This window comes from Capsicum annuum, chromosome 1 (assembly GCF_002878395.1).
Source record: "Capsicum annuum cultivar UCD-10X-F1 chromosome 1, UCD10Xv1.1, whole genome shotgun sequence".
In the NCBI taxonomy this organism is placed as follows: Eukaryota; Viridiplantae; Streptophyta; class Magnoliopsida; order Solanales; family Solanaceae; genus Capsicum; species Capsicum annuum.
The window spans coordinates 201,874,470-201,899,841 of NC_061111.1; the positions used below are offsets into that span (position 1 = coordinate 201,874,470).

The 25,372-nt window shown below is 33.6% G+C and overlaps 3 protein-coding genes, 1 non-coding gene and 1 pseudogene across 5 annotated transcripts; 2 read left to right on the forward strand and 3 right to left on the reverse strand.

Annotated features, from left to right (window-relative positions):
- Positions 1 to 7,618: 7,618 nt before the first annotated feature.
- On the reverse strand, positions 7,619 to 11,249 carry LOC107860418 (annotated as a pseudogene).
- Positions 11,250 to 13,680: 2,431 nt separating this feature from the next.
- TRNAP-AGG lies at positions 13,681 to 13,752 on the reverse strand. Its single transcript has one exon. It is a non-coding gene; the product is annotated as a tRNA-Pro (tRNA).
- A 145-nt stretch (positions 13,753 to 13,897) lies between these two features.
- LOC107844534 (cytochrome P450 714C2) lies at positions 13,898 to 16,477 on the forward strand. Its single transcript, XM_016688931.2, has 5 exons — positions 13,898 to 14,359; positions 14,562 to 14,788; positions 15,059 to 15,300; positions 15,478 to 15,853; positions 15,942 to 16,477. Exons 1-5 carry the CDS (start codon positions 14,023 to 14,025, stop codon positions 16,365 to 16,367), a joined length of 1,608 nt encoding a protein of 535 aa, XP_016544417.1. The 5' UTR covers positions 13,898 to 14,022; the 3' UTR covers positions 16,368 to 16,477.
- Positions 16,478 to 16,908: 431 nt separating this feature from the next.
- On the reverse strand, positions 16,909 to 19,579 carry LOC107844543 (cytochrome c oxidase-assembly factor COX23, mitochondrial). 2 transcript variants are annotated; one of them, XM_016688938.2, is made up of 3 exons: positions 19,357 to 19,579; positions 17,927 to 18,003; positions 16,909 to 17,175 (listed from the first exon to the last, which is right to left on the reverse strand). In XM_016688938.2, exons 1-3 carry the CDS (start codon positions 19,448 to 19,450, stop codon positions 17,128 to 17,130), a joined length of 219 nt encoding a protein of 72 aa, XP_016544424.1. In that variant the 5' UTR covers positions 19,451 to 19,579; the 3' UTR covers positions 16,909 to 17,127. The 2 variants fall into 2 exon arrangements, with proteins under 2 accessions (XP_016544424.1, XP_047256288.1); XM_047400332.1 differs by having other exon boundaries at positions 17,927 to 18,042; positions 19,357 to 19,526.
- Positions 19,580 to 21,041: 1,462 nt separating this feature from the next.
- LOC107857194 (rac-like GTP-binding protein 5) lies at positions 21,042 to 24,948 on the forward strand. Its single transcript, XM_016702131.2, has 7 exons — positions 21,042 to 21,317; positions 21,420 to 21,507; positions 22,319 to 22,428; positions 22,560 to 22,623; positions 23,569 to 23,633; positions 24,258 to 24,323; positions 24,639 to 24,948. Exons 1-7 carry the CDS (start codon positions 21,177 to 21,179, stop codon positions 24,735 to 24,737), a joined length of 633 nt encoding a protein of 210 aa, XP_016557617.1. The 5' UTR covers positions 21,042 to 21,176; the 3' UTR covers positions 24,738 to 24,948.
- The last annotated feature ends 424 nt before the right edge of the window (positions 24,949 to 25,372 follow it).

Below are 25,372 nucleotides of genomic sequence, written 5' to 3' on the forward strand. Positions count from 1 at the left end.
ATCACCTCTAATTAATTATTATAAGTCATTTAGGTATTAAAAAATTAATAATATTTAATAAACAGTAAAATAGACATAAATAATAATTAATTTTTGATGTTTTAAATTAGTTAGATATTTTATCGTGTTATTCTCAAATATAGATCCAAATTAGAGTGACTTTCAAATTTTAGCCCCAAATAAAAAGACTTTGTTAAAATAGCCTTAACTTGTTAAGTCATATTTTCTTGGACGAAAATACCCTCCTTCAAAATATTTGCCGTTAAACCTCTTCTTTCTCTCTCTCTTCTAAATTTCAGAATCAATCTCCTGTCAAAATACTCACTGTTAAATCTATTTTTTTCAAATTCCAGAATCGAGTCGTAAGGGTTCTTCAGGTATGAAATTCATCCTCAAAATTCATTGTGGTAATTTTAGCTTATTGATGCATTGTGGTAATTTTAGCTCATTATATAATTAGCATATTGATTTGATTTTTGGGGAGGTGAACGTAAGCTGAAGATGGGATATACTGTTGTTGTAGTAACATATTTACCATTGAGGAATTGCGTCGAACAGGTTATGAGGAGTTTGTTATTGCAGTTATAATTATGTTTTAGTAGTTGTGGGGGGTCGGTCTTGGAGGGAAAGACTGTTAATATGGGAGTTAACGTTGATCGCAACATATTTTGGGAAGGCCAAACGTATAAGGTCAAGGTGGTACAAGAAATTAGTTCCAAGTATTTCAAACTACTGGTATAATTAACATTAGAAGATGATGAGGAATTGTGTCGAACAGGTTGTGGGGAGTTTGTTATCGTGATTATAATTGTGTTTGAGTAGTTGCGAGAGTTTGGTCTTAGAGGCAAAGGTTGTGTTTTCCATCTCGGATGAATCCAACCTATGTTTAGAGAGTAAAGAAGCACTAAATTGTTGATTCTAAGAGAGAGCACCTCAGCTATTAGCTTGTATAACATAGAGAAACAGGCAATGGGTTTAAACTCTGTAATGGTAGTATTGGTTACGTCTACTTTAGGATAGTAGTATTCATGAAGTCATCTCTTTTTACTGCTTGCGGTATGAAAGGGTAAGGGGTTATTAACTGAGAGCTTTGGAAGCACACAATAAAAGTCTAAGTATGTATTATCGTTCCCACATCCTTTACCATATGGTCTTTGTCTTTGTCCAGACCAATTTTGTTTACGAAATTACCAAAAAGATAAGAATACCAAGGAATCGATCCTCCATTTATTAGAGCCCCAATACAACCCAACAACAATAGTACTATATCCAACTTGGTTGAGTATTTGAACAAGCTTAGTAATCCAACTTTCTTGGGAGCTGGAGTGTCATCTTCTTCATCATGTAGTGTGTGGTTCTTGTTAGTATCATCGTACAAATCATTTCCATATAGATGGAGATTTGATAGTCTAGAATGTTGAACGTGGTGGCTCTACTCCTCATAAACATGATCAACATATTTCACCTTACAATCTGATGTATCGGTGTTAAAGCTATGTCCCATCTGATTGACGTGTCCATAATGGCCTCTTACGATGCCACGATTATGTGCATTTTGACCTGCAGCGTTAAGTTAATATGATTAGAAAATCTGTATACATGCATATTAATGTTGTGAAACCAATTTGACCTGTTGTGTTTGCTTAAGAATATATAGTGAAGTATTCGAAGTTTGCTCTCTAATATATGCAGCTTTTCGATGAGATGTTCACACAATTAAGCATTTATCATAGCGTTTAGATGTCTAATGTTTGAGTCTAACTGCACTAAAATACATGGGGTTTGAATCACCTAGCTTATACACAAAGCCCTGAATTTTTATTGTAAGATGCTCTTTTCAATATTGCTCCACTTCTCAATAATAGTCAGTACATCATTCTCTTTCAAGGCCATACTATCAGAGTATTGAGTTGATAAACTATGTTGTATTACTTGCAACGTATCTCTAAAGTAAACAACCCTCTCAGAATCACCCCTATAGTGTGTGTTATTCAGTAGTTTCAAGTGTGATTTTAACATCTTCAGATTCTGCCATACATTTTATGCTATGCCCCATGGGCAATAGTTGACACTTTCTTAGTCTGTAATGATTTGAAAGATGACCTATAACTTTTGCCTCAGAGGCAAGACTGAGACAGTTATGCCCCATGGACAAGAGTTGACACTGTCATAATCTGTAATAATTTGGCAGATGACCTATAACTCTTGCCCTAGAAGCAAGACTTTGACACTTATGCCCCATAGGCAATAGTTGACTATGCCTTACTCTTCAATGATTTTACTTGTTGAAGATATATATTTTAAATTAAATTATTACTAATCTTTTGTTATTTCATTTTTCACAAGGATTGTGCTTGGAATGGATGGAAAAGAAATGAGTATTGAAAGTATTGATAAAAATAACGAGTTACAGGTTATTGAACAAATATTGAAGGCTGAAATAGCTGATCCATCCAAGATTAAGAGGGTACGCCAAAAAAGAAGAGGACACGTGATGTCGAGATTTCTCTCTTGAGACGCAATACCTCTTTGAATGAGTTAAATGCCAAGTCGATCTTCATTGACAAACAAAATATGATGACGTGCATGTCAAACATTGCAATTACACACAATATCCAATTTAAGGTTATCAAATCAAGCACAACAAGATATTCACTGCGATGTTTAGACGACAACTGGGTGTGGCGATTTCATGCCTCGAAGATTGCCTATTCTCTGCTCTTTCAGGTTACTACATATAAAAAGGCTCACAGTTGCTCGGTTGATTTCACAACGTCCGACCACAGGAATGCAACATCAAAGGTCATATGTGACTACATACTAGAGCTCGTGTGTGACTCTAGCAATGTAATCGTACCCAACTTTGTAGTAGATGAAATAAGAAGAAAATACGGAATCATCATATCCTTCAACAAAGGATGACGAGTGATACATCATGCCTATACGGTGAAAAGAGAAACCGCAGAAGAGAACTACAACAATTTGCCATTGTATCTTCACATGATGAAAGAAAACAACCTAGGCACGTACACAAACATAAAGAGAGACGATGAGAACAGGTACAAATGCTATACTGTTGAAATTGAAAATTTTTGCCCAAGAGGTAATAGTTTATCCTTTATTTGCACTGATTAGATTATTAACATAGATGGAACTCTTGCCTCATGGGCAAGAATTGGTTTAGAAAATTATTGAAATTGAAAATTTTTTCTCAAGAGGCAACAGTTTATCCTTTATTTGCATTGATTAGATTATTAACATAGATGGAACTCTTGCCTCATGGGTAAGACTTGGTTTAGAAAATTGTTGAAATTGAAAACTTTTGCCCAAGAGGCAACAATTTATTCTTTATTTGCACTAATTAGATTATTAACATAGATGGAACTCTTGCCTCATGGGCAAAACTTGGTTTAGAAAATTGTTGAAATTGAAAATTTTTGCCCAAGAGGCAACAATTTATCCTTTATTTGCACTGATTAGATTATTAACATAGATGGAACTCTTGCCTCATGGGCAAGACTTGGTTTAGAAAATTGTTGAAATTGAAATTTTTTTTCCAAGAGGCAACAGTTTATCCTTTATTTGCACTGATTAGATTACTAACATAGATGGAACTCCTGCCTCATGGGCAAGACTTGGTTTAGAAAATTATTGAAATTGAAAACTTTTGCCTATTGGGCAAAAGTTTATCCTTTATTTGCACTGATTAGATTATTAACATAGGTTGAACTCTTGCCTCATAGGCAAGACTTGGTTTAGAAAATTGTTGTACAAATGCTATCCTATTGAAGTTAAAAACTTTTGCCTCTGGGCAAAAGTTTATTCTTTAATTGCACTGATTAGATTATTAACATAAATGGAACTCTTGCCTCATGGGCAAGACTTAGTTTAGAAACTTGTTGTACTCTGATTATAAACATCAAATGCAAATTGTTACTAATATTATTTTGCTCAACGCAGGTTTCAATATGCATTCTTTGCTTATTGTGCTTCAATCATTGGATGGACCAACTGTAGACCGGTAATAATGGTAGATGTAATATTTTTAAGGCAAAATATCGTGGTGTCCTTATGATAGTAGTGTTAAAGGATGAAAACAACAACATATTTCCTTTGGCTTTTGGAATTGCAGACTCAAAATAATGAGTCTTATAACTGGTTCTTCAATCAGTTAAGACATGCAATTGGGGTACGTGAAAACTTATGTATTCTATCAGATCGTCACCCATGCAAAGACAATTGCAAATGTCTATTCAGAGTATCAGCACGGGATATGCATTTATCATATGGAGAAGAATTTAAGAAAAAGATACTTCTCAGATGTGGTTCTATCACTCTTCTACAACGCAGCAACAACATATAAACGAACTAAATTTTATACTTTCATTGATGAGATAGGAAAAGTCGACAAAGTTGCTGTGGAGTACTTGAAAGAAGAAGAACCAGAAAGATGGGCTCGTTCGTTTCATACTAACAGAAGGTACAATATGCTTACGACTAACAATGTGGAGTCCATGAATGTTGTATTGAGAAAAGCCAGGAAACTGCCAATACTGGGACTGATCGATTACATTCAGGACAAGTTACAAAGTTGGTTTTATGAAAGAAAAAATAGAATCACAAGGCAACTTTCATAACATCACACATTGGGCGGAAGTGGAGGTGACTGACAAAATTCAAGTCGCCTTGAAACTGAAAGTAAGTAATTGAAATTATATTTTGATAATAGAAAAATATACTATTACTGTTTTTTTATTGCAGATTATAAATAGTTGGTTTACTGTTATTTGTGATTTATTGTTAGTTTTTATTTTCTTGAGATTCGCGCGCGAAATTGTGTTTTGTTGCTTCTGCTCATAGTTGCATGATCGTTTGTGATTTGATGTTGTATGCTTGATTGTAGCTATTTTTTGGTTGCCTGAAGATTCGTCCCCTATGTATGTTTGATTGCTCTGTTTGGTTGATTCTGCTTATATACTATATGTTTCACTATCATAGTTGATTCTACTCCTAGATTAGATACAATATTTATTTTATCTCAGTTTATTTGTAGTTGATTCTCCTGCTCATGTGTTGGAAGCATCACTATTGAATTAGTTGTTGTTCCTAAGCAAGGTACTGTCTTTTCCATATAATACAGGGAATTTGACTTTGAAAGCTCATTCCTTAGATGACAGATCCTTCTTCTACACTTTCCCTGACCAAGCCAAGCATAAAAACTTTAACTATCCCCTATATTGGCCCTTCTCCTCCATTTTGAAATAGAACCTTAATTGTTACTCCGTATTATTGGTCACTTATTATTAGATTTTTGATTAGTTCAATATTGGATTGTGATTTGATGTTATATGCTTGATTGTAGCTGTTTTTTGGTTGCCTCAAGATTCGCCCCTCATGTATGGTTGATTGCTTTGTATGCCCGATTCTGGTCATATACTAGATGTTTCACTAGAAGTTGTCATTTATTTATCATTTTATTTATAGGTAGACTCCATTGATGCAACAAAATTTATTGTAAGAGAAGAAGGAATTGAATATATTGTAGACCTGAAGAGTAGAACTTGTCAATGCTTGATATTTCAAACAGATGAGATACCATGCACCTATGCAATTGCAGCGATAGAGAGTAGACATATGAACAAGTCTAGCTATTGCTCTCATTGGTTCTCAAGACAGTCTTGGCTACAAACATACCAGGGAGAAATCCTACCAGTTGGAAGCACAACATCATGGGTTGTCCTAGATAGCATAAAGGATCTGATCACAAACCTCCCAGATAAGGAGGTTCTGTTTGGGAGAAGACAAGCATCCAGATATCCTTGCAGAATAGAATCTTCAAGAAACAATTACAGATGTTCGAGATGCAAAAGAACCGGGCATAATATATCAAATTGTCACTATACTCCTATCCTTCATCCATATGCAAGGAGATACAGAAAGAAAAATAAAAAAACATGATTAGTTTTACTTTTTATCCGAGAAGTTTGATCAAAATAGCAGTTATAATAGGATTTTTTTATCCCTATTTTAGTTAGTAACAAGTACTTTTGACTTTCAATCACGAATGTCTTCTTATTTATATGAATTTTTAACCTGTGGTGAAGTATTTAACTCAATACCTTCTTATTAATTGCTTATAAAAATTATTTAGCATGTTAAATTTTCTTATATATTGATGTGTAAAAATATATCATATTAACAGGATTCGGGGAAGGACTACACCCCCAAGAGATGTGATGTGAATAATTCCACGGGATACACTTTAAAATTTTCCTTGAAGGTAAGATGCAGAACAAGTTGTGCCCCATGGGCAAAAGTTGACAATAGCTTATTCTGCAATGATTCGGCAGATGATCTACAATACTTGCCCTAGAGGCAAGACTTAAGCCCCAAAGAAATAAGTTATGCCCTATGGGCAAGAGTTGACACTAACCTATGGGCAAGAGTTGACACTAACTTAGCGTGTAATAACTTGGCAGATGATCTGCAGCTCGTGCCCTAAAGGCAAAACTCAATACGACAGACGAACAAGTTATGTCCCATGGCCAAGCGTTGATACTAGATTAGTGTGTTATGATTTGGTAGATAATTTATAAGTCTTATCCAAGAGGCAAGATTTTTAGAACCCAAAGGAACAAGTTATGTCTCATGGGCATGAGTTGACACTAGCTTATTCTGCAATGATTCAACAGATGATCTACAACATTTGCCTTAGAGGCTAGACTTAGACATCAAAGGTGGTTCAACTGTCATTGTTTGTACAATATGTGCCATAAAATACTTGTATAATTTGATCTCCATAACTTAGCTTCGTAGCTTGTAATACAGCACACATTTGAATGCAATGGTTCAATAGAATACAGTAGATTCAAAGAAAATAAAGCATTTGATGTTTGTTTTCTTCTCCCCAAGTTCAGCTTATGTGAAATCAACAGTACCGAAACATCTTTCATGGAAAAGTTCAAATATATAGCACTAGAGGAACAAACTATACCTTTCTGTGACATAAAACTGAACTGTTGTAGCAGCCCAGTGTTGGCAGTATAAATTTTTGGGAAGATGTATTACTTGTACACCCTAGCGCGTGCACAACATACACACACGCGATGTTTTTCAATCCAAGGAGAAGAGAATTAACATCATAATGAAAATTTTCAAAACTATGGAGATTACAGCTGCCATTGCTGCCATCAAAACTAATTTACTTAAAGGATAAATTTATTAGCATGATGCCAATGACGAAGAGAGTTGACAAATCAGAGGATTTTGTGTCTGTAATAAGTACCCAAAGTATATAATATCTGTAACAAATCTAACTTTGTTGTCATTTAGAGGACAAAACCAAGAAACTAAGACGTAAGCATTGTCTATAATGACTTTCTTTTATTTGTAAAACTCTTCAACAAGTCATTGGCAGCCCTGCACGGCCAAAAACCCTCGACAAAACCCTCAATACCTATTCCAGAAGAAACTGTAACACTTGGTCATGTAACTTCAACGAATTTAAATAGCAATAACTATGAAGGCATCATGATTGACCGCGTTTTCAGACAATCACCATAATAATTATGACTGCCAAGCCCATGAAAGATGCTCCCAATGTTGTCTCCATAGCGCCTTATTTAGCACTTGAATCAGCATTAAAGAAAACCTTGTTGCCTCCAAAGAGATTGTTGAAGAAATCTGACAAGTTATTCATCATATCAACCATAGTTTGTGCTACTGTTCGTGTAACATTCTGTAAAAAGTCTGTAAAAGAGTTCCCGAATTTAGATTCTTCTGCCTCAGATTTGGAAGACGCACTCCTTCGGGATAACTGAGAAAAGAAATCAGCATCAGTAACTAATTCATCTATCTTGTGATCCGAGTCTGGGAATGATGCACCTGCGAAAATGGTATTGTAGTAAGAAGCTTGACCATTATGAAATATTTGAGTAGAATCAAGGACATAGATTTCTCACTGGTTTTCTGTGAGTCGAGGAATTCTTGAAGGGTTGGATTTTGCATTACTGCATTCCACATATTTGGGTCACAAGTAATTAAAGTAACAACACTTTGGGAAAGGGAAAATGGAATCAACATTAGCAAACCTGGCACACTCGTAACCCCCAGACACTACTAAAACCACACTCCTAAGAGCTCATCAAGTTATTAGGAGTGTCCACTGGGATGCAACATCATTAAATCCAAGAAAATGGATAAAAAATTGCTTCAAAGGACTTTTAGATCTACAGCGCCTAATACATCTAAGCTACTTCATGCTCATGCCTCAAGCTAAAATGTGAATGAAGAAAGCTAATGACACCATCCATTTTCCAAACAATAGAATTGGATATAACAGTGGACTATACACTTGACACCACAAAGATTATCTTGACATTGAAATGTTGCTGCTTCTTAAGAAATCTAACTATGTTACAAATCAGTATTGGACTTAACTCAGATATATCTCTTCTACAGATGTCAACATCTAGAAAGCGGTACCTAAAGAAAAATCAAATAAAGCAAACCACGCTGCAAACTCACAAGGAAGAAGAGTTCTAAATTCTCACAGTCACTCACAATTCCCAAAAAAATAGTTTTTGTTTGAGGAGATGCCACAAGTGGATTAGGGGACAACTTATTATACAGTAGTTCCACTTTTTATGTTGCAACTACAATATTTAGTTTAGTTTTTGTTAACTGGATCTTTTCACTTATTCAAATTGAACATATTCATATCTGTTCCTCACCCCTAGTAAGGGTTTATACTAAAGGATTAGAAGAAAAAATTGCTAGATCTAGTTTCAAATACATGAACATACAACACTAGATAGAATATGAAAACTAAGAGAACATGTAAACATAAATGACAAAGAAGAAAACCTGAGCGGCAGGATTTTCATTTAGAAATCTAAATGCCTGCATAGCATGTTTCAGCACAGACTTTGTGACTGCAGTCTCGCTAACAACACAAGCTTTGGAGTAGGGTGATGAGCTCGAGCCGGATATACAAGATCCACCATCTTCATTAGTAGATCCAGACAAATATACCCTGTAAATTTAAGAAGAGTTTAGAATTGAAACTATCTGAGTAGTCGTTCACATCATCTATTAGAACAGATAAACATCTGTACGCAGAGTAACATTGAGAAGTATATACCGCAACCAACGTCCAATAGCCTTTCGAATCCCAGACGTAAGCCTTCTGGGGGATAAAGGTTAAATGTTGATGAAAGTATTACGAAAAGACTAAACATTCCAATATTAAGAACAGAACAACAACCAAATAGACAAGAACATTTTCATTATCTCCTTCATCCATTGCAAGTCCAAAACTTAAGTTTTTATCTTCACTGACACTGTCACATAAAAAATGCATTTGAACTCTGATAATGTCACCCAACTATAATACTAATGAGAATGATATTTTATGACACAGTAAGTTGAAAATACCTATTTTTTTTGAATTAATCCAATAACCTTTAACAGTAAAAATGTCTCAACTCCTTGTGAATAATATATATGAACTCCCACGGTACTTATTTGCTGTGAGTTTTAAGAGGTAGCTCCTTTTCAAAAGTTCAGTTCATATTGGGATAATCCAAGTTACATTAAAATGAGGCAACATCAAATCGAACATTGCAAGTTTGCAAGTACAACACATCCCTTATTATCCTAATTAGCAATATTTTTTTTTGGGGAAACAATTGAGAAAGCATGTTCATTAAAATTGTAACTTTATTCGTCAATCAAATCAATCAACTGAGTGATCACTCTTCACTTTTACTTAGTAAGTTTCATTTCACTAGAGTAAATTTAACTGATCTTTGAAACTAAATTCAACATTGTAAGGTTTGTTGCAACGTGTCCCATTTCACTCTACTGAACAAAAATTGATTGAGCAAACAATTGAGAGGCGTGTTTATTAAAAATTGTAACTTTATTAGTCGATCGAATCAATCAACTAAGTAATCACTCAAACACCATTAAGTTTTACAAAAGACTTCAATTTCTATGATTATAAAACACAGACACACCAAAAGCAATACTTCAAAATCAACAATAACAACAAATACTACTCCCTCCACTCTATTTTACTTGTCACATTTCATTTCACGAGAATTAATTTAACCAATTTTCGAAACTAAACTGAATTATATTAATTCACTATTTCAAATATAAAATTATTATATTTGATGTATAAGTTGCACTAACAAACTAAATTGCAGAAGTTAGATATAATGCTACTCCCTCCATTCACTTATCACATTTTGTTTAACGAGAAACAATCTGACTAATCTTCTAACCTAAATTGAATTTAATTAATTCACTATTGTATACATAAAATATAGATATTATCTACAAAAATATACATAAAGCACTGTAAATTGCAATAGCACAGTAAATCACGTACTTTTCGAGAGCGTGTTTGAGATCAGAAGTAGCTTCAGTAGCTTCCTGAAGAGACGGAGCACCACCAAACACAACTCTCGGTAACGGTTCACCAACACTAACTATAATTTCCTCCTCTCCACCAGCCATCTCCCAGTCATCAAACTCCGCCACCACTTTTTGCATCGACGGCACATCGGATAATCCTCCTCCGCCTCCGCCGTTAACTGCCGTGACAACGTCGGACTTCACATCTTCCAATGACAACGATATAGCGAAAACAGACACCGGACGGACGATGTTACGTGCGGTGGTGTAAACTGGATGTCCCGCTGTAATGGAACGGAATCCGCTGTTTGCGACGGTGACTCTGACGACTTCCGCCGCTGCTCTGAATGCTCATCCAGCACCTATGATTTTTTGTAATTAATTTTTTTTTTCGTTTTGAAATTTGGATGGATTATGGAATTCTTAAGGAATGAAGAGACTCATTAGAGGGATAAAATGGTACTTTTAGTATATTAAAAAGTAAGGAAGACTATTCTTCAAAGATATTCTTATTTAGGGTCAAATATTTAAAGCCATCTATATTTGGGTCTATGACATACAATTTCCTGCATCTTATATGAGACTCATCTTAAAAAAATTCACAAGTATGTTTGCTCCATGATTTTAGTATATTGCCCTTCATTAATTATTGTAACACATTTACATACAAGAAACTTAATAATATTTAATAAAAAAGATAAAATAGACATTTATGACATATCTGCTTCAGCTACTTCAACCGTAATCTTACTATATCACCCCTAATTAATTATTATAATAGAGACTTTACAAATAAAGCCCGAGGATTGGCATTCCATTGCTGTCATTTTTTATGTATATGGGTACAATTATCTCCGCTCTCAATGTGCCTATGATGTAGCGCCTGGCGGGCTGTTAGCTAGTGTGTATCATCTTACGAGAATAGAGGATGGTGTGGATCAACCAGAAGAGGTATGCATAAAAGTCTTTGCCTCCAGGAGGAATCCTAGAATTCCGTCTGTTTTCTGGGTTTGGAAAAGCGTGGATTTTCAAGAACGAGAATCATATGATAGGTATTACAAAATTAATAATATTTAATAAAAAGTAAAATTGACATAAAATGATAAATTAATTCTTGATGTTTTAAATTAACATGACATCTTATATGAGATTCATTTAAATTTTTTTCACAAAAAATTTCTTATAGTAATTTTGCTATATCACTTCTAATTAGGTATTATAAGTCATTTAGGACATATCCACTTCACTGCTTCAATCATAAATTTTGATTGACTCTTGAATTTATTTTAGTGTCATTTAAATTGGAATACAAGAAAAAGTATTATAAATCGTAATAATTAAAAACTTAAATTATTTTAAGAACATAACATGACATCTTATATGAGATTCATTTAATTTTTTTTTACAAAAATTTTCTTATAGTAATTTTGCTATATCAATTCTAATTAGATATTATAAACCATTTAGGACATATCCACTTCACTGCTTCAATCATAAAGTTTGATTGACTCTTGAATTTATTTCAGTGTCACTTAAATTGGAATAGAATAAAAAGAATTATAAATCATAATAATTTAAAACTTAAATTATTTTAAGAACATAATTGACTATCAATGCAACAAAAAATTGGATAAGAAGAGTAACATATATTATTGAAAAATTACATAAAAAATATTATAAATTACAATAGCTGACAATTTAAAATATATTAAAAATATAATTGATTATCTAAATCATATTTGTGTCACATAAATTCGGGGTAGTTTTGGCATTTTATAATTTGCATGTTTTAATTTAGTAATTTGTTGATCCAAATGATGTTTTTGAATTTAACATGTTTTGAAAATTTAGTACTTTGTTTATTTTAATTTATTTATTTTGGTAAAATATATATATTTAAAATTTATGAAAACAAAATAATTATAAGTCATAACTAGGGGTGTACATACCAAACCGTCAAGTCAAACAGAACCGACGAACCAAACCAAACTGAAAAAAAAATTGACTTATGATTTGGTTTGGTTGGTTTGGCGTTATAAAAAAAAACGACCATTCTTGTTTTGGTTTGGTGTTGACAAAAAAAAAGTCAAATCGAACCCGAATCCAACCGACATATATATATATATATAATTATATTATAATTATATATATAATAATTATATACGTATATATAATCTTATAATTATAATTATAACTTTTTACACATAAAATATTAATTATAATCTACTTTTTAAATACTTTTTCAACTAGTTTTAGTAATTTTCAATAAGTTGAAAGTAGATGTAGACATATATTTAGATTTGAGCCTTTAGGTTGTAATATTTGTCCATTAATTGCTAATTAAATGATCCAAAATCCAATATAAATTTAAAACCTAAACTTTTCACTCTTCATTTCACTTTTTAGTTTCAAGAGAGTTTTCTGCTCCTCATTTTTTCATAATTGTGGTTTTTCATTAGCACATGAGTGAAAACATATATTTGATCTAGTCTTCGATCACAATATAATTGCAAAAATTAAAGATTATAAATTTTTTTAAAAAAACTTGAAAAAACCGACTAAAACGTAAACCCAAAAAAATAATTTTATGTTGATTTATAGTTTTAATAAACTGACATGATTGATTTCGTTTTTTTTTTATAAAACCTGAACCAACCCGACCTATGTACACCCCTAGTCATAACTATTAACATATTCAAATATTTTAAAAACATATAATAAAAAATCTAATTGGCTTTTGAAATTCTAATAGTGTCACATAAGTTGAGATAAAACAAGTAACATAAATTATTTGAAATTACATTAAAAGATACTAAAATCACAATGATTAATAACTTAAAATATTTTAAAAATTTTACTAGTAAAAATTTGATTTACTCTCTAAATTCTAAAATTGGGACAAAGCGAGTTACATAAATTATTAAATTACGTAAAAGGTACTATAAATCACAATAACTAACAATTTAAATTATTTAAAAATTTATATTAATAAAAATTTGATTGACACTCCAAATGCTTTTTGTGCTACATAAATTAAGATAACATCAATAACATATATTTAACGCGTACTGGCACGAGCTACATATCTAGTACCAATAATGCATCTATATTAGACAAAAAAGTTCTAATATTTTAGTTTAATATTATCTATAGTATGTGCTATGATCCATTAGATGCAATATAGGTTTTAAAGGGGCAGAAAATACAGAAAAATAAATTTAAAAGGGTACAAGAAAAGACTTAATGCAAAAAAGTAGGGGGGCATTCCGAGAATTGAACTCGGGACCTCTCGCACCCTAAGCGAGAATCATACCACTAGACCAAATGCCCTTGTTGATGTACATGCTTTATTAAAGACACAATTATTATCATTTTTCTAAATTAGAACCTTTCAATTCCGTGGAACAAGCACCTTCATCCATCCATCATCACCATGCTAACGTACCACGTGTGTTACACCTTGCCATTTTGTCATATTTTATTCTTATATGGGAACAGCATCACAAAGTAATAAAAATTTCAGCCCCTCAAATAACAGATTTTATCAACTGTCAATATACAAAACAAGATTGAAAACATAAGTATTAGAGGAATTTTGAAATGGAAATTGAACAATTACTGATTGTTTCAGCCAAGATGATTTTATCACTAGTTTTAGGTGGATATCTGGTGTTGCTCTTTGCACATGTCATCAAAATTTTATATTTGCATCCAAGAAAGTTGAGATCAAAACTTCAAAGCCAAGGGATTAAGGGACCTTCACCAAGTTCTTTTCTTTATGGAAATCTCCTTGATATCAACAAGATTCAACTTCAGAATCAGAAACAGCCAAGCCAAGAAACCAACAATCAAGAATTAGAAGAAAACAGCTACCCTTTGCAACATACATGGCCTTCCACAGTGTTTCCACATATAAAGCAGTGGCAAATTCAATATGGTCAAGTCTTAAAAGCCTGCTTAGCCAAGCTTATGAAAATCTAAAAGAGTTTACTTTTTTAAAAAAAATTATACGAGAATTGTGGTGTTTGGCCAAGTGCTTAAGCACTTCCAACAAAAAGCACTAATATTATTGATTACTCCAAATTCTTTTTCTTCATTTGTTGGCTTATATATGTGGTATTTTATGTTCAAAATTACAGGATCAGTATTCATGTATTCAGCTGGAACTATACAGATACTTTGTGTAACTGATGTAGAAATGATGAAAGAGATAAGTCAAAGTACATCTTTAAACCTGGGAAAACCATCTTACCTATCAAGAGATCATGGTCCTCTACTAGGCCAAGGCATTTTCTCTTCAAACGGCCCTTACTGGGCTCATCAGAGAAAGACCATTGCCCCTGAATTCTATCTCAACAAGGTTAAGGTAAATATCCACTCTCAGATTTATGCACTTGTTGAAATCTAATCACAAGCCGTCACGGATCTAAGATTTTCACTAAGGGTATTCCGAATATAAAGAAATGAACACACGAAGAAGCCAAGTGGATTCAAAATATTTGATGTATCATTAAAATGTTAACCTATCTGCACTGCGTAATTTTCAAGAAGGGGTGTCAACTGACTATCATTGGATAAGGATAGCTCCACGCCCCTGAATGCAAGACTAGATTTCAAGTATCTACTGACTGTGCAGGAGATGGTGAAGCTGATGGTTGAATCCACAAGTAAAATGATAGAATCATGGGATGAGAAAACCAGAAATTCAGAGGGAAAATTGGATGTTAAAGTGGACGATTATCTCAAGAGTTTGACAGCGGACATAATCTCAAGAGCTTGTTTCGGAAGCAGCTATGCCGAGGGGGAACGAATCTTCCTAAAACTTCAAACCCTTCAAATGGTTCTGTCCAAGGTTCCCATTGGAGTTCCTGGATTGAGGTAAAAGATATTGTAGCTACTTTAGAACTATGTTAAGCTCTGTCAAGTGCAGAGGAAGGATAAGAGTGAGAAATATCGATATTTTTCTCTCCGTTTCAAAGAGGAGGATTATATAACGTTTAACTCATGGTAATAGATAACTTGCCCACTAAGTTCAGAATGGATGGATTGTTACAGGCATATTCCAAGTAAACATAATAGGGAGATATGGAGATTGGACAAAGAGATTAAAGCAATGATGTTGAAGATAGTACGAGCACGGAGAAATCCTACTTATGAGAAAGATCTTCTGCAACTGTTACTTGATGCTGCCAAGGGTTATGAAGAGAGTGATGGTGATGGGCTACCAGCGGATGTTTCTGCTGAAACATTCGTCGTTGATAATTGCAAGAGCATATACTTTGCTGGCCACGAGAACACTGCTCACACAGCATCATGGTGCTTGTTGTTACTAGCTGCATATCCTGAATGGCAAGCTCGTGCACGTACTGAGGCGCTTGATGTCTGTGGTAGTGAGTTGCCAAATGATTCTATGCTTAGACAAATGAAAGTGGTAGGCAATAATCTAAAAACCATATAAGCAAATTTCACGGATTCTTTATACCTGGATCCGTAATATGTATGCATATTTTGATTGGCAGCTGACGATGATCATCCATGAAACATTACGTTTGTACCCACCAGTAGCGTTCGTGGTGAGAGAAGCGTTGCAGGATGTAAGTTTCAAGAGAATTGAGATTCCAAAAGGGACTAACATTGAGATTCCGATCCCAATCCTACATCAGCAGCCTGAGATCTGGGGACCAGATGCTCATCAGTTCAATCCAGAAAGATTTAACAAGGGCATTGCAAAGGCTTGCAAAGTCCCAAGTGCTTATATACCTTTTGGCATAGGGAGTAGAACCTGTGCGGGGCAAAATTTTGCAATGATTGAAGTGAAGGTGATTGTATCGATGATGCTGTCTAGGTTTGCATTTTCATTGTCCCCAGGTTATCAGCACAGCCCTGTTTTTAGATTTGTATTAGAACCTGAGCATGGCATTAATCTGTATCTCCTAAGAGTTTAACATATTTCACTTATCTGATATTTGTCAATGCATGTAATCTATCAAGGTCATTTGATCTAAGAAAGGCTTAATGAGTAGTTCATTAGTAATGTTACAAAGATTTAATAGCAGTTCATCAGTAATGTTACTTTATACGAGTCATCTCCTAAAGCACTATCGCAGAGGAGCAAGTGAAACTACTGTTGTTTATCTTGTGCTGTGAATAAATGATGCACTTGTGCAATTCTCTCATAAGAAAGCTCAAGGATACATGTTGATTTCATTTATCTATTTCTGGTCCTCACAAATTCTTTAAGTAATTGCCACAGATGCAACAAATGTTAGTTAGCATCGCCAAGATCAAGATGAAGATAAAAGAATCATATCAGAGTAAAGGCAAGTCTTGATCATGAACCACCTTGGACATTAGAAGCATGAGAACAGTAGTCACCAGTCTAAGCCCACCAGTGTCTTAACTCTTTTTTGTTTACAAGAAAGATCAGAAACACGAAAATTTGCACCAGTAAACTATCATCAAACAGAGAAAACACAGCCCCAATACTCACCTATAAATCAACATTCAAATATATTCAACTCAATCCTCATCATTTATTGCAAATCAATGAACCTAGTACCAAAAAGCTACAATAAACATGATCACATTGATTCTAACGTGAAGCATCCACATTACAGTCGCTTCTTGGAATAAGTTACATGAAAGTGTTATTAGCCTGATTAATATTTTATAATGATAGCACTATAGACTTCAATCTGTTGTGACTCATGAGAATAAAGACCGACTTCGATTGCGCTCCAACCGAGCTTCCCTCTGCAACATGCCAGAAAATGAAATATCATAAATAAAATGATGTATCAGGAAAATCAACACACGGAAAAACAATGATCTAACACATAAAGCAGCAAAGGCATTCCATGATGCCAATGTCAAAAACACCTAAAAACCATAGGGAATTTATTACTTGATAATAACTTCCCTCCCACCACTACCTCCCAGCTTATGCACCACGAAAATTAAGGAGTTTCAAATAAAGTAAATATTGTTGAGCTATATAATTCCAAGTGAAAAAAAAAAATGAGGCAGGAGATTTTGTTCTCTCTATAGATTCAGGTCTGAGTAGAGGGTGCATTCATAGTGATCCCATCAAGGACTGGCTTAGTAGCAAGAGTGCATAATTTTCTTTTTTGAGGGTGATGACAAGAGCATATAATTTAACTAACACGTATATGAATCTTAATCAGTATTCAATCTTACACCCTTGTTTATTTTACACTGCTAAACAACTTACTCCTTTTCATGACTATATTATCAAAGCAATTTGTCTGAAAGTCTTTCACAAGTTCCTTCACACCCATATAAGAAAAATACCACTCCGAAGTGTCCATGGAAGAACCTCTCGAAGACCGTTCGCTGGGCAAAACTCTAAATCAGAGGGGTAAAAGCATTTTGTACTTTCATCATAACATAATTTCTAGTGCATTTATCACAGGTTAGAGCACATAACACTACCATCCCCATTCACAAACATATAGATGTGGAAGAAAATAGTTAACATGCATACCTCTTTTTTCTTGCATTCCTTGTAAACATCAAAATGTTCTTGACATTTGCTCTTGTCTGAGTTAAACTGTTCCAAACCTGCAACGCATTCACAAACTGAGCAACGCCCTGAAACAACTGCAGAACGGGATAGAAATATGTCTTTGAATAAATTGCAAAATTGATTTGATGGAAAAGCCTTCCCAAAGTTTTCCACTGCAAAATTCTACAGATGATGAATGTGTATAGCAATAATATCTCAAACAAAACATACTACAAGAAACTGATGGACAATCATTCGCGTCTGTGGATATAGCTATGAACTCCAACAATCTGGATTAGCAAAACCTAAATGCTCCATATTCAAAGGTCCTTCCAACTTTCCCCCAAAATCTTCATCATATTGATTATAGAGTATTGCATCAAGCCATTGACTGCCAAGTATTCTTCAAGCAAATTATCGACAATTCTTTACGCAATAATCATTACAAATAACTTCTGCTCAATCTAAATTTCAACTAGGAAAAGATCTGTTGTTTTTCAAAAAAAAAAAAAAAAGAGAGCATATTTTCAGTTTCAGCAAGTGAGCTTGAGGATGCAGTTCGGGGGCAAAGACACATAAGGAGTAAATTCTTGCAAATATAACTTCTCTTCCCAAGACTACCAAAATATTTTTTTATTTTTTTATTTTTTGACAATCATGGTGTCCGGTCCAACTTTGAAACACCTCGACACTGATTCCAAGGGATACCTACCACCTCGCACCAACATTTACCAGTTAACTCGTTCACTAACGCTAGGACGGATGGATCAGCTAGTGTCTGTCTTTACTAAAATTTGAACATGAGACCTCGTAGTTCTCAATCCACTTATTGATCACTAGGCCACACCCTTGGGTGCCCGAAATAAACACATTAATATGATTAGAAAGAAGTAATTACATATCAAAATTCCAATAATGATCAAATTCTGGTCGGTAAATTCAAATGCTCCACATGCAAAGGTCCTTCCAACCTTCCCCAAAACCTTCATCATATTGATAATATTGCATCAAGCCACCGATTACCAAGTATTCTTCAAGCAAACTATAGACAACTCTTTACGCAATTATCATTACAAATTAGTCCTTCTCAACTTAAATTTCAAACAGAAAAAAAGTCTTTTTTTTCCAAGAAAAACAATATATTTTCAGCAAGTAAGCTTAAGTTTGCATCTCGTGGCAGAGGCAAATAAAGAATTAAAAACTCTTTCAAATAGAACTCCTCTTTCTGAAACAACAAAAAGTTTTCCAAAAGTAACAAAAGTAATAAAAAGAGTAACATAATTTCACAAAAGTCAAAACTTATCAAAATTCCAATAATGATCATAATTATATTCTTTTCAAATACTGCCAAAGAAAATATAATATAATATAATATTGTAAGAAGAAAGTAGAGAGTTCAGTTTGCTTACATTTGAGAGAAGCAGTGTATTGAGGATAGCAATCAGAATCAGCAATTCTAGCTGCACTCGGATATGCCGCTGTTTGAACTTTCGTATTTGCCATTTTTGCCCTCTTTTTCCCAATTTCAGCTCTGCTATTTCAGAGGGTTATTAATTAATTATAATATTGCGGATTTTCTGTATTTCATTCTTCGGGTCGAATTTCCACCGACTTGTGAAGAAAGTTAACCCGGAAAGGAACTAATTGGTCCATCTGAATTGTCGTCCATATCATTGGGCCTAGCGACAGATCCGCCTATATTTGGCCCAAAGTAGAACTCAAACATGAACCCCTGTTTCTAGAATTTAGGGAAAATAAATAGAAAAACAACATAAACATACAATTAAATTTTCAATATTTACACAAATCTCATCCTTATAAAGTAATTAAAGAAACTTCAACTAATTACGTATATTCATTAGATGTATCGAGAGCTAATTATGTATCTCAACAGGCCCAAAATCGAAAAACAAATATCGAGAGCTAATTATGTACCTTTACAAAGAAAAAACCGTACATGTCCGACAAACTCAAAAGAAAAAAATATATATTGGGAGCTAATTATATATCTCAACATACCCCAAATCGATTTTTTCTTAATTTATGCAAAATTTCAGAATTTTCTATTAGTAAGCTTCAAACTGTTGAAATTTACGTTGTTTGTCCAAAATAAATTATGTTTTTAGCTTGAACACAAAATACTCATTCCTAAAAATAAAAAGTATTTTACTATTTTATTTTTAATTAAATATCTAAAAAGTGTCTCTTTAATGGTGTAAAGCTCCATGTGTTAAAAAGAACAAAAATTACCTTTTTCTGGATTATGCAAAACACGACTTATTTTGAAACAAAATAAAAAAGTAAAAAAATAAAAAATAAAAAACTACATCACTACACTAATAATCTTACCATATATTTAGAAAACGGAGGGAGTACAAATTTGGAAAACAAATTTATTTTGTTTATAAAATAATACTCCCTTTGTTTAAAATTATTTGTCTTACATTCTTTTTACTAAAAATTACACAAATACATAACTTATGTTTTCAATATTATAAAAAATTTCAATTCCCTAAAAATATTACAAAAATCCCACATATACACAGAATGTTATGTATATGTTGGCTATATTATGTATATTAATAGGAAGAGAGAATAAAGTAATTAGAAAAATGGGAAAGAGCATAATTACTTTTAAAAGATTGGTATTTATATTATTTATACTTCTTTTTAATCTCGTTTCAAGCATAATGCATCTTTCCCTTTTGTGAAGCTTTTAGTTTTAACTTTTCACTCAACATATTTAAAAATATTTTATTTTTTTTTGATATATTATATACAATATACTTTTAGTTTAAAATTAAAAGATTTGAAATTAATTATTTTTATTTTTTTTTTAAATTTTGCGTCAAATTAAATGGGAGAAACAAATTGGAAGAGAGGATTATTTGAATTCCCAAATTTTCGGGGGCTGGACCAGCCCGGTCCCGGTCCAAGTGGGATGGTCATGATTCTGTGGAAAATATGAAACAGTGTATAATATCTAATTAAATTCCCTCAAATATAATATTTCCCTCTTTGACAGCTCAAAATAAAGTGACCTTTCACTATTTTCCTACCAAAAAAAGGTACTTATAAAATCTTTGTTTTGCTTTTTCTTGTTCCCTCCTTTTGTCCCACACCCCCTCACTAAAAATAGAGTACCCCTCCCAACACTTTTTCTCTAAAGGGTTGTTGAATTTTTCTCCATACAAACTCAAAAATCTTGTTTTCTTGATTAATTGATGAGATGAATACTAGTACTACTAGTGCTAGTAATAATGCTACTGCAAGTAGTGGAACAAAGTTCATCAAATGTGTCACAGTTGGAGATGGTGCTGTTGGAAAAACTTGCCTTCTCATCTCCTACACTAGCAACACTTTTCCCACTGTATGTGTAGATATTCAATTTTTTTTCCATCTTGATTGATTTTATTTTGTGGGAATTTTCATTATGGATTTTTCTTTTTCTTTTTTTTTTGGTTCTTTACAGGATTATGTGCCAACTGTTTTTGACAATTTCAGTGCCAATGTCAATGTGGATGGGAAGATTGTGAATCTCGGACTGTGGGATACTGCTGGTATGACAAGCCCTCTTTTTGTTATTACATAATTGTGAATTGTGATGCAGATCATGATTAAAAAATCATTGTTTTTCATCAAAGTTGTCAACTTTGGTCTTTTTTGCTATTCTTGTTCTCCTTGTGTTAACAGATTTTGTTGCATATGAAATCTTGCATTGTTTCTGGTTGTTATTTTCAAGAAAAGAAAGATAAAAGGGGGTCTTTGTAGTTCAATTAAGATTTGCCTTGGTGCAAATTATGAACCAGAATTGGTCATTGAAATATGAATGTTGAACTTAGATTCAGCCTTTGGCAAATTGTTTACTCTTTCTCTTACAAACAATCAATTGATCATCATCAGAATCAGTCAGGTGAAAATTTAGTGCTTAATCAAGTTATGTTATGCTTGATGTAGTTTTACATTAACAAGTAAATTGTTTGCTTTCAATTCACTTAGGCAAGGTGTTTGGAAAAGTTATCCAGAATTATTCTCTTTCTTACTTTTTTTATTTCCCAATAAATTAAAATTCAGAAAAGCAATAAAGTCATCCTCATGGACTAGTAAAATGCACCTTCCTAAACCAAAATGTGCATAGAATGAAACTCAAATTGAGGGAAGAATTGAAATGAAAAAAGTCAAAAAAAACATGTTCTGTATGGATTCTTGTGATAAAATCTTGTGGAACTTTGGCATTGAAAATCGCAACGAACCATATTTGAGCTTTTAGTACACACAAGTAGTAATGACTAATGAGCAAGATAACAAATATGTCGGCTTCAAGAATGATTATACATGATAAAATTGTGAGTGTTCAACTACTCTTCACAGGGCAAGAGGATTATAACAGGCTTAGGCCTCTTAGTTATCGAGGAGCAGATGTCTTCCTGCTGGCTTTCTCTCTCATAAGTAGGCCTAGCTTTGAAAACATATCAAAAAAGGTATGCTTTTTTCCCCCTCAACTTTCAACTTTAATAGTTGTTCCAGTGGTTGTGTTGTTCTTTTGCTCCTTTGATCATGTAATCCTGACATCATTTTAACTTTCTTTTTATTTCTTATTATGTTGGAAAAGTGGGTTCCTGAGCTAAGACATTATGCCCCATCAGTGCCTATTGTTCTAGTGGGGACTAAGTTGGGTGAGTTTTCTTTCATTTTAAGATTCCTCCTGCTTTACTAGTAGCTCATGAGAGGATATACGCCTTTTTCCCTTTGTTAAACTGCTTTTGCCTTTTCTTTCCCTTAAACACTTGTGACTTTGGCAGATGCTGTACATTAAAATGAATCCTGGAGCTGAACTAGTCTGTTAATGTGTTATCAACAAAACCATAATTTTATTTGCATATATGAATTATTTAGTGGTAATATTGCACTACATCCGTCTACAGTCTACATTGTATTGTACACGAGTTTAACTTATTTTACAGGGATGAATCCAAAAGTTCCCTTTGGAATATCCCCTAAGCCTTAGCCAAAATATAACTGAGGGAATAGAATGAACCTTCTCTTTTATGTGCTTAACATGGGGCCGAAAGGTTTGTCAACTTTATAGAGCAAGTCAAACTCATGATAGGCAAGAAATTACGTGCACGTGGTTTAGTGGTTTGTTGTGCTGTGTAATCTTATTTGTCTCGTATAAACCCGATGTTTCATCATTTGTCTTTAGTTTAATATAACTTTCTCATCACTTAGCGTTCAGACCCGAGCCAACTGATTGAGTTGTCTCTCTCTCCCTATACTTAAGACTCTTCTTCAAACTTAGGTTCTCTTGCTTTTATTCTTGAGGTACATAGACTACACTGTTCTTTTGATAGTTTAGGCGATCTAGCAACCAACAATTGTGAGCTATAGAAAAGAGCCTTGTAACATGATCTAATTGTGTTTTACAAGTGTTTGTTTAACGATAGATGGTAAATCAATTTGTTCTGCAGATATAGTAATGTAGGCTACATGTTTACTGGCATATAATCTCTCGTTCTTTTATAATCTGAGGCGAAAGAGCTGGTTGATGGGAGGATGAAACCAATCCTATCTATCACTCTTTGTTTCTAAGTTTCTATCTAAACAAAGTTTAAATGTGACAGATTTAAGAGAGGACAAGCAGTTTAGAAGGGACTACCCTGGTGCATGTACAATTTCAACAGAACAGGTATATGTATTTTTTGAGAGAAAGGGTGTATGCACTAAATCTTTTAAAAGTTTAATGTAGCTTATCCAATAATCTGGTGCATGATCCACCATCTTATAAAGAAAGGAAAGTGTAAAGGAGAATATAAAGTAAACGAAGTCATTAGGTGAAAGGGAAAGCTGTTTTGGGCTATATACAACCTGTTGAAAGTTTTATCAAAATGGCCCAGCTCCAGAATACTCTGGAAAGGGACAATGACCCGTATCCGAGCTAGCTCAGCCAAGAAACACAATGGGAAAATTCACACATCTTTTTTGGTCGAATAATGCAAAACAATCTGCACAACTTTTTCTGCATATTGCTGAAGCGTACACACAAACACAAGGACCCTACAACCTCGACTTTAGTATGAAAGCATCTAGGAACCAACGGTGGTCAGTCTTTGTAAAGGATAAACAAAGGCTGTTGCCAAGGGGCCTTGAATGTTAGTAGGACAATGTCAAGTCCGAAAAAAAAAACTTGATCAATTAAGTCACACATTACCAAATGACGTCGAAATGAAAATTAAGTTAAGCTTTTCTCTTCAAGCACTCATTCACATATTACAAGATTTGTTGAGAGTTTTACTTCTCTTTAAAATTACAGGGTGAAGAACTGAAAAAGCAAATAGGTGCAGTGGCATATGTTGAGTGCAGCGCCAAGACACAGCAGGTAATATTTGAACCTTTAGTGACATTGGAACTTCAAAAGACTTAGTACGTGAAGCATGATGACCGATTCTAAGTGCACTGCCAAAAGAAAAACAACTTTGTAGATGAATAACAATTCCACAGAACCATAGATGAGAGTTGTTAGCTCTTTCTTTCTTTCTGAAATAGTACCAAATAACAATCTCGACTTATGACTTGAAAACTTCTTCACCATCTCTGAAACTAATAATTCAGTGTAGGATCTACTATGAATGCAGCTTGATAAATGTCACGATTATGAATGAAGCCAGCTAAGAAAATGTTCTTTGTTATGTAGAATGTGAAGGCGGTTTTTGATACTGCAATCAAGGTGGTTCTTCAGCCTCCAAAGTCCAAAAAGCAGAAAAGAAAACACAAAGCTTGCTGGATACTTTGATCAAAGTCGCTAGAACTGAAACGTTTGTACATTAACCTTTTCCATTTCCATGAGATGTTTAGCGATGACATCCATAGATTTACTACTTTTTTTTCTTTATTTGCTTTAGTAATTTTCTCATATCATAGTATGTGTGATGTGCTTGTTGAATTTATTACTGGCTTGTACATGGTTTTATATTATGGAAAGTGAGAAGCTGTTTGTTTGTCAATGTGATATTTTGTTGTGTAGACAGAAGGCTTATTTAGAAAGGTAAATTTTTGGAAAGCCAAAAATGCTTATTTTCTTTAAAAGGTGCTTATTTAGAGAATGAATTAAGGTGTTTTGGTCAAGTTTTTAGGGGGGAAATTAGTGTTTTTAAATAGTAGCATAAATTGTTTTTCATAAGTTAAAAAAATAGTTTTTTTAAAAAACACTTTTGGAACCTTGGCCGAACACAATTTGTTGTTCTAATATTGACAAAAATGCTTTCAAATTGGCTAAAAAAAAAAAAAAAAAAAAGGGCAGCCCGGTGCACTAAAGCTACCATTAGGCGCGGTGTCCGGGGAAGGGCTCCACCACAAGGGTGTATCTTATGCAGCCTTACCTTGCATTTCTGCCGGAGGCTGTTTCCAAGGCTTGAATCCGTGACTTCC